Genomic DNA, 13,269 nt, shown 5'->3' on the forward strand with positions numbered 1-13,269 from the left:
AAAAACATTGCAAATGCTTCAAAGTGTTGGTGTAAGCTATATAAGATCAGATCATTGTGTACATTTTTAGACTGCTAACAGTGCCAGGTGGAGTGGAGACGCGCTATGGGAGCTCCTGGATGTTCCTAAAACCTCCTCACATGTACCAGCAGGGAAATGTCGGATGTATTATTTCTTTTAGACTAATATTGTTTTGTCAGGTCTTCACCAGGTGCATGTCCATGATCCCCTCAGCATGGATGGGTTTGTTTCGACCGTCCTCAGACGTCCCTCAAATACCAGTTGTCCTGGATTTGGGAAACTCCTTGGATTGGGAAAGCTACTTTAAGATCTTCTTCACATTGAGTGCTAAACTTTAACTAACCTGTGAAAGTTTCAGTAGAATCCTCGATTAAGACGAATATGTTCTGTAGCACAAAAGTCAAACTTTGTTTAACTGACAGATGAGAAATTCTTCAACAGCAGTTATTTGTTTCAAAAGGGATTACTTTATAGCTTTTTTCTGTTGAATTGTGCATATATATACTGCATATATTAAAGTATGTAGTTATCAAGACCATTAACAATAATTTGTCAATAGAATGCAAAAAATCCTTTTTTGTGTATTGTACTTCCCAAAAGTACACCCGTCAATGTCAAAGAATTTACTGTTGTTGCATAAAGGAGCAAACTATACAATTGGTCACATATATCTGAAAGCAAATGCATGGTAATTGTGTGCTAAGAGGTTAACCATGTCTTCACTTCAGTGTTCAGGCGAGGCTGACTGAACCTGACTTCATGGTGACATAACAAGTGAAACTAGAAAGTTACACTCAGTAGAGTGCAGATCTCTGCCAAGATTGTCTCGAACGACTGCTGCTGTGATGTTTTATTGAATTAATATAATCCAAAATTGGCTTGGCTGCAAGTGTATTGGACTTGTTTTTCACTTACACAGATACAGTACATTCTCATGTGTATACTTGCAGAGGAGAGGTCCGTATTGGCTTTGTGCAAGCGTGCGTCTTACTGGCATGACTGCAACATAAAGCATTTATTTAGTCTTCAATTCTACTGAGGAAAGTGTTTACGCTGTTCTCTTTTGCATTTCATTTTTGTAATGCAAGAAAGTAACCATTTAGATTCCCAATATGTGGTCTGGTTATCCAAATAATGTCTGTTTTTAAAATGAGCTACACTGTTGTCAGATGTGACGCTGGCGGGGTGCCTTGAGACAGACCCGGCTTTGGCTTGAACATAATTAAGTGTCAACAGTCTGCTGGTAAAAGCATATTGAATCATTCATTTAGGAGGGCCGTGTGCAGTACAAGAGTATGCAGTAGCTACGTTACTATGCATTTTCAAACAGCCTGTGACTCTGCGATGTACTCAGCTGTGTGATCACTAGTGGCTCCAAACCGGCCGGGGGCTGGTTGAGATTAGTGAATGAGCAGTCGGCAGTCAATTAATGGCACTATCATGAAAACATTATTACATTGAACTGGCCCCTCTGGCCCCAGCCGGTTTCTGAAATCAACTGCCTCATTCGACTTCCAAATACATCTTTAAAGCAAGAGTTTACAGCCGCGCTGGCAGCTCTGAGGCTGTACACGGAGGGAAAATGTCAGCGAACATGCTTACAAGGACACTGTTGACATGCTGATGTTTAGCAGGTATGATGTTGTGTTTGTTAAATTGATAATACTTAGTGTGAGTCTCTGCAACCCCGAAAAGACCTTGAGCATGCAGACATAAATGAGCCCCCAAAATATTACGCAGTGTGGCGCTGCACAGTGCGAGATGAGGACAGACACACAGATGCATTCATGCACACACTCACTCACTCACACCAGATCTCATCATCTCCTTGCAAAGATAACAAATAGTACAACATTGTTTGGAGCTTCACGAGAATATTGGACATTGTAAAATAATTTTTCTGAGTGTTTTATTTGCTTTTTTTTTGTTGTTTTACTTGTTTTAGAATTTGCTCAAGACAAACTGCAATCCAGGGATTTGTGGTTACATGATTAAGCCAAGCAAGACAACCAGTGAATTGTTGGTATTTTCACCCATCATTTTTTTACCAACTACATCTCAGGTTAGTCAGTTACTCAGCCTTTCTCTTTGCCTTTGTCTTTCCCTTTCCACCACAGCACCTCCGGAAGCAGAAACTGCAGGTCTTGATGAAGAGGAGTGCGAGGATCAGAACAATGGTGAGGAGGAAGGCCAGGACATCCAGGCTGTGATACTGGTACCAGGTGAGCTCGTGGGCTTGAACCCTCAGGTGCTGGGCCCCTTTGTTTCTCATGGTGAACTCGATCCAGAATACCGCCTCATCACGCGGACTCATTGGTCTGTCGTGGTGGATACTGGACAGCCACAAGGCGTTCTCCTTGTACCTATGAGCAGGGACATACAGGGGTGACATGTAAATGAATGGGCTACATGTATTCCGTGTATCTTTTTTAATTTTATACTTGCGTGTCTGTGCCTTATTAAGAATGGGAATACAACATTTTTATTTTATAAAAAAAAGTCCTATATTCTAAAACTTACAAATCTCACAGGAAAGCCATTGTACAAGGAGAAAAGCCACTCCTGTGGTTTTGCAATTTCTTTGTGAGCTTGAAACTCTGTGGTAATTGAGCTGTCATATTGCATTACATCATTTATGGGATGTCTTCAATCGCTTGCGTATTATTAATGTAAGCTCTCCAAAAAGGCAGTCGTTTTTCATTACCTTTTTTAACACCCTAAAAATGAAAATCAGTCAAATAACTTACGATTTCTCATTGATGACAGTATTGACTGCATCTCTAAGGTCCTCAGTCTTCATGAAGTTAAACTCTACAGAAACTGCGGCTCCCTTCGTCCCAACATGGATCATGTTGTCTGGCTGGTCAGCGAACATGGGGATGCCCACCATGGGAACACCGTGGTAGATGGCCTCATAGATCCCATTTGCGCCACCATGGGTGATGAAAGCTCTTGTTTTGGGGTGACCTAGTATCAAATCATGAAAAATGCATTAATCTCTTCAGTTAAAATTGGTTGTTAAAGCACATCGTTTTATTTCTGAATGAAATGACTACTATAAACATGTACTGAACATTGGCAAAGGATTGTGATTGGATGCTGGCTAAATCAGATCCCATTAAGATTCTGGAAAAACTCCAGAATGCGGCGATTATACACACAAGCCTCTACCTCATGGATCTGTGCTTTTAGTTCACCACTTAGACACTTTGTCATTGTTGGGCCGAGTCAGGCACAGTCTTAGAACCCATCGGCTATTGGTCTGAAAACAATTTAGCATCTGAGGTCAACTGCCATCATTTTGGGGTTCCTGTTTAGCAACCGGATATCCAGGCCGAGACTTCCTTTTCCTTGCTTGGTCATTGTTTACAGTAAAATAAGCAACTTGCGATGCGAGACTGGAGTTGGAGCTGCGCTGCAACGTCTTACGATCTGATTGTTTCACAAGTTGCCATTTTACAAGCTAATTGTAAGATAATAAAAGGCACGATAGCTGATGGGTTCTGGGATTGCACTTTGGCCAATGCTTTCCGCCTCATGTGCTCTCCAAACTGGCTGCTTTACCTGCAATTAATCAAAGCCCACTCAAATGTGATTGATTACATACAACTTACCCTATCGACTGTAAGCAGGTTTTGAGTATGTATTGTATTCGCACTTAAAGTGACGAGAATTATTCTAAAAAACAATCAGTACCTCTACTGTTGAGGGATACTAATGTACATGATGTATACTGTTGGTATGGAATAGGGACACAGCTTTATTGTGAGGACCCGCTTGCATAGTTAACTTTTCACTGGATAAATACCAGCTTGTTATTGCTTATGATTGGAAAATCCCTCGTCTCTGAAATGACGTGCTAAAGAACAAACTTCACAGAAACATTCTTACTGTGTTTTCTAAAAGCTGTACTTACCCAGTAGGTCATTCTGAGGGATCCAGTCGTATATTCTGGTGTTGGCACCCAGAGTTGCTGGTTTTTCTCCACTGTATCTCCACAGCACCTGTAAACAAAAGTAAAAACTCAAATTAACACTATGCTAATTATATTTCATAATATACTGCATTGCAGTACATTTAATTATGCACGCTGAATTAAGGGGAAAAGTAGCTGCATTTTACAACATAACTTTAGTTCTTCACATTGTGTCTTTGGTGATTAACTTGTGGTGTTCAGTAATTTATCCAATGTGATTAAGCTCCATTATTTGATTTAAACCCAATCTCTTCTCCCAGCCTTACGCTCTGTTGTACTATCTTGATTAAAAAAAATTGCTGTGTCACTATAACTTGCAATTTACTTCAATTTATTATTTAATCGTCATTTAGTTAAACCCCTGTATTTTAGTAGTAGTGGCCTGCTGTAAAGTCCCGGTGAGCAACTTGGTTCAGTGTCTCAAGAACACAGACGGTGATTGAACACCATGGTATGAAAATCAATTTGAGACCTGAAACTTGCCTGGATAATCCATCACATAATCACCATCACATTTTGTTCACAGAGTTGAAGCACTGTTCAGACCAGTGGGCAGGTTGGGTCAAAACATCCTGTTGGCAGTCATTTGGCCACATCCACCATTCATGGAAGTATTTTTTTGACTGCCCTTGCTGGACATGTCGCCTCATTAGGGAAACCAAGAAGAAGATAACGTCGCACACTCTGACATAACGGGCCCAAAACTCTGTTTTCCCGGTTTGACTGAATCTTATCTGCCCAAAGAAAACACCAGTGTTTTGTTGTGGTTTTGTGTAGCATGAAGGGACTATAACTGCATTTCATTGTGCAACCCTGTGTTGTACAATGACAATACATTTATCTTGAAAAAATAGAGATTGCCTTCTGACCTTTTGTGGGACCTGGGCGAGGGCTGAGGCTATCATGTTGGCCTTCTCTGTTGTGATGTTTTTGATGATTGATCCCAAAGTGAAGACCACAATGCCAGCGTCTCCAGAACTCTGCACAAACTCCTCCATATCCTGCAAGAATAACATTGTCCCAATGCAAACAAACCAGCGTGTTATTTCCTCCCTTAATATTGGCTCATTCTCTTCATTGTTCAGGGATACTGTTGAGGTGGTGTAATGATATGAATAGGCCTGTGATGGTTGAGACAGCCCTACCTCTGGTAGCGGTTTAGCAGGTCTGCAGTGGATCCCACCAACAAATTTGAAGTTAGGGAGGAAAGGACGAGGGAAATCGAAATCCCAGTAGGTTCGCATTAACCAGATATCTGCCCTACCCATCAACTCGCAGGCACTGGTGGGTGTTCCTGTCATGAAACAAAAGTACTGGATGACAGCCGCCCATTAAAATAAGTGCAGACAAAGGTGACTGGATTTAAAAACATTGCAATGAATCCAATAATCATTGGACTTTATACAGTCCTTAAACATGGGTTGTAACATAGTTATTACTCACCTTTGACTTCAGAGTAATATTTATCGAGTGCGTTCCAAAAAACGTTTTCGAGCAGGACGTCCTGCATTGCATAGAAGAGGAAGTTCCACACTCTCTCAGAGAAGTCCATCTTGTCGGTTAGTTTGCTCATAGCCCCGGGGACAAAGGAAGGAGGAGCAGGGAGCTGAGCACACTTTCTCTCCCAGTTATTGGCTAAAGAAAACCGCAGGGAGAAGACCAGGGGGATGCCCAAAATCTCTGCTACTAAGTCACTGCCGGAATAGACGGGGTCAGCCAGGAGAAGGTCATAGTTTCCCTCCTTCAGCTTCTTCATGATGGATTCTGACTTCAGCACGCCGTCCAGATACTTCAAAGTATTCTGCATGTTGACCTTCATAATGTCCATGAATTTGATGTACATCTGCATGTAGCTCATATGAGCTATCTCATAAATGGAGAAGTGAAGGAAGTCTTTCATGACCTCCTGCATGGTCTCCATTGAGACCGAGACGTTGAAGGGTTCGTAGCCGAAGCGAGAAGGCTCACTGGTGTTCATGAACAACGACGTGCTCGGGACCAGAACCGTCACCTGGTGCCCCCTGTCGATCAGCGTCTCCAGCACAGGCTTCATGTTAATCCAGTGGCTGCCTTCAGTGTACCACACCAAAATGTTCCCTCCATTTGCGCTCGGTGTCACACAAAATAGCAGCAGGACGCAAACAGAGAGGTGCTGCCACGGCTTCATCGTGCTCGTCTGTCTGGGTGAAAGCGTGCTGTGCTCTGAACCTTTCTTATAAAGCTGCTCCTCGAAAAAGAATCATTGACTAAACAAAGTTGAACTCTGGCTCGTATCTATTGTTTGTCCTGCATGATTCGTTATAAAACACACACACACACCCCGAATAACCTTAAGGGGTCAAAGGTAATGGCTGTAAAGTTAAGTCAGGATTTTAAAAAACAAAGTAGTCTCTAACCTGAATCCAGAAATCCACAAACCTAAATCCTAGTTGTTTAACTGTGGAGAGATCGAGTGCAGTAACTGACTGATAAAGGTTTCAGCTATGTGGGCTTGGATACACTGGAGTAATTTGAGAATGTTGTGTTTGTGCATGTGGGGGCCTGCGCAAGAATTTCCGTGCATACAAAGTGTAGGAGTGGGAGTGCAACCAATGATGTGCTGGTTTAAAGGCACATGTCAAAAGCAGGTTTTAGAGCTTATTTGTTCTCCCGTAGTGTGGTGGCTCAAGGTATCGCAGTGCAGTATTGAATGGGTTGACCTGATTATTTGGTACACAATGCCCATGGTGCACTTAAGGATGACTCATGACTTAAACAGGTTGGCACAAGTTTTGTACAGATATTTGTTTTTCTCAGACAATTTATCCTAATAACGTTTCCTCTGGTGCCACCATGATTGTGACTTTTCTGATTTGAGTTAAATGTCTCCCCAACTACCGGACGTGTGGATACACCTCAGGATGAATTGTAATAAGATTGGCGATCCCATCATTGGGTCAAATTGTCTAATTCTCTAACAAGTTGGTTCATTCAAATACCTGAAGAACTAATTGCATTCCCATCAGCCTCTGCTGCCCTTTTGTGTTTCATGCTTATTAGCAAGTGTTAGCGTGCTAACATTTTGAGCATGAACGTTCTTCCTGCTAACAGTGTCATTGTAAGCATGTTAGCATTTAGCTCACACTTTCACTCTGTGCTCAGCCTCACGGAGCTGAACTCTTGTTTTAGAGGTGTATCGAGCAGTCGAATGAGGCAGCTGATTTCAGAATCCGGCTGGGGCCAGAGGGGTCAGCTTGGTGTGAATATTCGGTAGGCGGGGGGTTGTCGATCATGCCTTTAGGAATCAGTGATGTTGAGGGTGTGCTGTTCTTGGGAAATGTCACATGCGGCTGTTTGGCCGTCTAAATCTTAACTCTGGGCACTTTGGCCCCCTCATTAACATTGTAGATTCCTTTTGACGCTGGATTCAGGAGCGTCTGGAAAAACAATAAGCATTTGAATATTGAATTCAATGCCCTGTTGAGGGAGTCAGTGGCCATTCAGAGTGTGTGAGTGTATACTGTTTCGTCCTCAGACCTCCCCTGGTGGTTCAGAGGACGTGTGAGGGAAGCTAATGATGGGTATATCACGCTGTTCTTGCATACGATCGCAGAACCGCTCGCTCAGTCTAAATGTTAAATTCCCGATGAAATTAAATAAATGCACACTCTACGCTTCAGTCGGTGCATTCCTGCTGCTTCCTCTCCTTCTGTCCTCCTCTCCAGCGCTGTCTTTCCACCACAGGGTAAGGGTTACAGAGCATTGCTTTTTGAAGTAGATATTTGCATAATCAGATTAGGATGCGTGATTGTCAGTGGGCTCCCCCATCAGAGGGTGCTCCAGAAGAGAGAGGGTGCTGTCCAGCCCAACAATGGGTGAGTCCCCTCCTCTCTCACCCTCCAACCAGCCTGCACCTGCATCCCACCCACCCACCCACCCGGGCTGCAGGTCGGCAGCGGCGGCAGTGCACGCTTGGACTTGGGTGAGAGGGATAGAGAGGGATAGAGAAGAAGGAGGGGGTCTGAGTGCATGAAGGGAGTGGGAGGGCAGGGGTTGAGCTGAGATATTTAAACATGCAGAGTGTGAATTGGCTTTAAGGGGATAAAGAGCTCAGGGCCTATCGGTTGGCACCCAACTCCAGAAATTCTTTTTCATGGGCGCCTCAGCCGGGAGAGCGAGGGGCTGCCTGCGCTGATCTGGCCCATTGTGATAACAGATTCAGACAGTGTGCTAGACGCTGATAAGGAAATGTGCTCTCAATAGACGATTACCCTCATACTTGGGAGAGAATAGTCATTCAGGCAAATATACTTGGTGGAGGGAATGAGAAGCGTACAGATTTGTTATTATTTTCAATGCAAGGTTTCATAATTCTGCTCGAAAATTGAGGTCAGAGTAATGCTTATATTGTTGGGCGGTTGCTGTAAATAAGGGTGTATCAGCAAAATGCATTTCACAGCCTGATAGCATGTGCACATAAGCAAACGCGTGCCTTTCAATCCAGTTTCATATGATTACTGAATAATTGAACATTGGTTTTTAAATGCACCAACACATTCAACGGACAAAGAAGTAAACGTGTTTTTAATATTGCATCTTGTGTTACCAGGAAGTACAGCTATTTATAACAACTCTATTTTTTTTTTTTTTTTTTCAGTTCACCATGAAATTGCTCAATTCACTGTGAAATTGCACAAGAGGTAAATCTCTCCCAATTGCATGCTTAGGGAGAGGCAGACTGCTCCGTACAGTTGTTTTCACTCTCCCAGTTCAATATGATTTATTTAGCATTTATGTTTGCAGGATTACAATGAGTCACCTGTCAGTTCCCACAGGCCTCCAGTCAGTATGTCCAGCTGCCCTCTGCTCCGTTTACACACCATTAGCCAGAGTTTAACAGCCGGAGTGAAAGCGCCCGAACCCAACTCCGTGTTTACTCTTCAGCTCAGTTAGTTGCAGCCTTTTGCCTGAAAACGGGACACATTTTCTCCCGTCACAATAGGCATGTAAATGTCTGACCTCGGTTAAAATGACAAACAAGGGGACTGGTGCAAACGAAACTGGGGATATTGGAATGAGAATTGCTGAAACACATAATCAGTTTGCTGATTGACAGAAAACTATTTTGATGATCGATTTGGTGCTTATATAATAATAAATATTTTCTGAGAGCAGTTGCTTTTCCGTTTTATTTTATTATAAACAGAACCTAATCTTTTTGTTTGGATTGCTGGTACAACAAAACAGTAAATTTAAAGACTCTATATTGTTTTACTGTTTTCTGATTTGCTGACTAAACAATTAATTGGTTAATTGAAAAAAAGATTGATAAATCAACAATGAAAATAATCTTGGAACTGTAGATAATTTTCATCTGTTTTCTTTAGAATACTTTGATGGCTCTTCCCATAAAAATAATGTATCTAACTGCACAGTAACATTTTGTTAATTGATATGTAGGAATTTAAAGTATAATTGGGAATGAATTTGTGATTTCTGTTTGTTTTCAAGTAATATTCCTGCCCGTTCTCTTAATAGTTAGGACTTCAGTGCTGTTAAATACTGCGTGTATCAACAAAGTGACATTTTTCTTCACAGAGCTCCATCTGCACGTTGGTCAACTGGCCGGTGTTTGACTCCAGAATGACCTCCGGTCCTCGGGGTCACAAGTTAAGCTGTCACTTTCCCTGCTCTTCTCACAGACCTGTGGTCAGTGGACGGAGAGCAGAGGTCAGCTTTGTGTCCACACCGTCATCACAGGACCTGTGGACAAATGTTTATGGGCTTATTGAGCACGAACAAAGGGGCAGCAGCTCAGCTCTTAACTTCAGTTTGATTTACACAGTGTGAAATAGTTTCTTCAGCGAGCCCCAATTTCACAATAATAATAATAATACTATAAATATTTCCCAAGGATTTGAGTTATGTTTTTTCCCCGCAGACAATCATGTCCTTCAACACTCAAATCTTCTGTTTTACTGTGCATACTGACTGTTTGAGTACACTTACTTTTACCATTTCTTACACTACATGTTCAAAACGGGCTTACATTTAGCGAGTCTACTCAGAAAGGCAGCTTTATAATGTTTCCTTCTGTAAATATCACGACTGATTTGAGTGACTCATGTCATTAACAAGATTCAGAAAGTGTTCTATTATCAAATAATTTATTAAATAAATAGTTCAAATAAATAACATACTGTATATTCACAAGCACACCAAAATAAGTTACAAAAGAGGTATCGGAAGATAATTAGCACACTCTTCACAGTAGACAATCAATTCATAATCTTTGGCTATATGACATGCGTATTTTACAAAAACTCAAAAACACATTGAAATGAGAAGATATTTGTGTGGTGAAGCATGTAAATACTGAAAGAGGATTGTCAGTTTTGCCGAAATTCCTGAACCCAATCCTAAGAATCACAAATCTGGAGTCGACCAATACTGAAGGTTGCTGTGTTAGACGGGTGAGAAACAGCAAAAGTCTTTCACAGAACTGATTCTTCTGGAGTCAGATAACCTTGGTTAATGAAAATAAAGGTCAGATTTTGTCTTCTCAAGAAATACAAAACAGCATGTCGATTTCAAAAAAGAAAAATAGGGCCCTTGGCTATTTTGAGACAATTGCAGTCTGGAGAATTGGCTGAGCCATTATCTATTCAAATGCTGAATCTATTGCTTGAAATGAGAAATTCCTTAATCCCCTCCATTTTCCTCATCGGCAAAACACCCTGTCATTGCAAAACTCAATTAGTTCCAGGCTGGCCGGCAACAAGGAATATTAACATGAAGACATGAAGGGAATATTGTACATCCAGGTTTTTACACATCCTTTTCATGCAGAATACAAATTAATTTTCACCCGCAAATCATATTTCAACACTGATCAGGAGGCCGTGCCCACATTTTCAGCCACGTTTAGGGTCCACACATATCACACAATATTGCATCTTCTGCATTGAAACAGACGCTGAATGCAGCGAGGAGAGAAAACAAAAAAAAACGAGTCCCGAGGAAGGACGTGATCAGTTTTTTTTTAAACCCAGGAAAAGGGTCCGAAGGTCCACTCATGAGTCTTCTTCTTGTGGTTCTACCAGGCCTCGGAGCTGTCGCAGCTGGATCCAGGTGACGGGACTTCTGTGTCACTGGTCAGGGCCCAGGCGTGTGGAGGGGAGTGCAGTTGCTCCATGTTTCCCCTGAGAAAGGTGAGCAGCGCGGTGGGGGAGTGGCTGGCCGGCTGGCCGGTCTGGCTCTCCAGCAGCTGCACCAGGAAGGTGATGTAGCGCATGGCCAGACGCAGGATCTCGTTCTTGCTCAGCTTCTTCTCCGGAGGATGAGTGGGGATGAGCTTGCGCAGCTCGGCGAAGGCCGTGTTGACGTTGTGCTGGCGCCAGCGCTCCCTCGTGTTGGTGAACACCTTTCTGGTCATGGTGCCGGGCGGAGCTGCAACCATCAGTCGGTTTGTTGATTAGTCGATTGACAGAGAGTGAATGTTTTGATAATTTAATAATGGTTCTGTGAGGATTGTATGCTTGTATTTCTTTCTCATACGTGAATATCTTTTGGTTTCGGATACATTTTGGACTAAATACATTTTGAGATGCCACCTTTGGCTGTGGGAATTTCTTGGGAACTCTTAGAGACAAATTTATTAATCAAGAAAATAATGAGCATCTTAATCAAGAGTTAATATTATGTCGTGAGGGAAAGTGGCCACATTTGTGTATGATGTAGTTGTTTTGCACAGAGAATATTGATTTTGAGGTTATTTATCAAATCCTGCAATACAATATTTACCAGTATTTATTCATGATTTTCTGAAAAATACAACCCTCACATTTCTCCTCTTTTTGGGATAAATTGACATATTCCAAAGGTTGTTTGGCTTTTACCAGGCTTACACTGTAAATATAGATTTTGGGAATGCTTTTACTCCCCTGACATCTGTCATTAACAAGCAGTATATCAACTTTTAATGGATTTAATGATAGCTGATAAAACACTATAATGCAACTCCTCCGGTGGGCACCCAAAGGTGTATGAACAGATAATTAATGACAATATAGAGAAACATGTTTTAATGAGTCTGTTATGTCATTACAGTGCAGTATAAACCATTTATTAAATGTTAACTTCAACCGCCCTATTTAGAATTGTATAACAATATGTTAAGTGTTACCAAATTTGATTTCAAAAGATTTTCTGGTTAAATAAAAGCTATTCTGCAACAAAACCAAATCTAAAATGATCATTAATAACAGACAATTTGATCTTCCACTGAATGTAAGTCTGGTATAAATGCACATCCCCTTGTATCACACCATTGTTGATTAACACATTGCCCGGAGGGGGAAATAAATGCTTCAATATACCACAAATGTCTCACCTGTATGTGTGCAGAAATCTCAGTTGCAGGGTCGTCCTCTGCAGATCATCAGTGTCCAGGAGTCCGCTGTCAATGTCCACTCAGATGTGTCTTCTCATGCTCGCTGAGAGATCCTTATGAGCGAGAGGGAGGGAGAGAGTAAAAGAGAGAGAGAGTAGGAGGGAGGGATGGGGTAAGACTGCCGCATGCTCGCATCCCACATTTTATAGCAGGGTGAACCCTATTGTGTGACGTGTGCTGTCGCGGAGCCTCTGTTGCGTGTGTGTGTGTGTGTGTGTGTGTGTGTGTGTGTGTGTGTGTGTGTGGTGTTAACTGAGCAGTTATTGTTAAAACACACTCCCTCCTCCCTTTCTATCATTTAGGACCAATAGAGGTGACTTTATGATTATATTGTCCATAAATCATCACTTTAAATTATTTTCATGGGTCTTTCTGTGCAACATTTGACAGGATTCTGGGTCTTTTTTTCCCCTCAACAGCCTTTTAAGTGAGTATTTGTCGCTGCTTTTATGATTCATTGCTCATTTAATCCTTGAAGGTTCGCACTAAAGGTGATAAATACATTCCCATTGAAGTGAAACTGAGACATTCATCTCTCTGATCCCTCTTACTGCTCTGGACACTTGTTCCTTTCTGTTTCTCTGACATTAGGCATGGACAACCCACCATCCCCTGCGCCGTGGAAAAGACCTTGATATCACTGCCTGCTCTGCTTTTGAATTCAGCCTGATTGGCCCACAAAAGGTAAAAATACCATATCCAGATTGACAGTTCCACAATATGTGTTTTGTCATGACTATGGTAATCTTGTTGAGCCATTCCAAGGGGCCACACATAAATTACAGCGTCCTGACTCACCTCTCTTAAACCACTCCTCTCTCTCTCTCACACACACTCTCTC

The 13,269-nt window shown here is 42.0% G+C and overlaps 2 protein-coding genes across 2 annotated transcripts; both read right to left on the bottom strand.

Moving 5' to 3' along the window:
* Positions 1-1,804: 1,804 nt before the first annotated feature.
* LOC306739975 (UDP-glucuronosyltransferase 2C1-like) lies at positions 1,805-6,182 on the bottom strand. Its single transcript, XM_079222075.1, has 6 exons — positions 5,441-6,182; positions 5,143-5,291; positions 4,867-4,998; positions 3,938-4,025; positions 2,769-2,988; positions 1,805-2,384 (listed from the first exon to the last, which is right to left on the bottom strand). The coding sequence occupies exons 1-6, from the start codon at positions 6,162-6,164 to the stop codon at positions 2,093-2,095; spliced, it is 1,605 nt and encodes a 534-aa protein (XP_079078201.1). The 5' UTR covers positions 6,165-6,182; the 3' UTR covers positions 1,805-2,092.
* Positions 6,183-11,072: 4,890 nt separating this feature from the next.
* tal2 (T-cell acute lymphocytic leukemia 2) lies at positions 11,073-11,411 on the bottom strand (the record flags this gene model as incomplete). Its single annotated transcript, XM_079221728.1, has 1 exon — positions 11,073-11,411. One exon carries the CDS (start codon positions 11,409-11,411, stop codon positions 11,073-11,075), a length of 339 nt encoding a protein of 112 aa, XP_079077854.1.
* Positions 11,412-13,269: the final 1,858 nt, after the last annotated feature.

The sequence above is a fragment of the Taurulus bubalis genome (assembly GCF_910589615.1).
Source record: "Taurulus bubalis genome assembly, chromosome: 8".
Classification (NCBI taxonomy): domain Eukaryota; kingdom Metazoa; phylum Chordata; class Actinopteri; order Perciformes; family Cottidae; genus Taurulus; species Taurulus bubalis.

Coding starts and splice junctions, on each gene's coding strand:
- LOC306739975 (XM_079222075.1), bottom strand. CDS start 6,164: ATGAAGCCGTGGCAGCACCTCTCTGTTTGCGTCCTGCTGCTATTTTGT. Junction 5,292..5,440: donor ATATTACTCTGAAGTCAAAG/GTGAGTAATAAC, acceptor GTTTCATGACAG/GAACACCCACCAGTGCCTGC. Junction 2,989..3,937: donor CCCTCAGAATGACCTACTGG/GTAAGTACAGCT, acceptor ATTTGATACTAG/GTCACCCCAAAACAAGAGCT.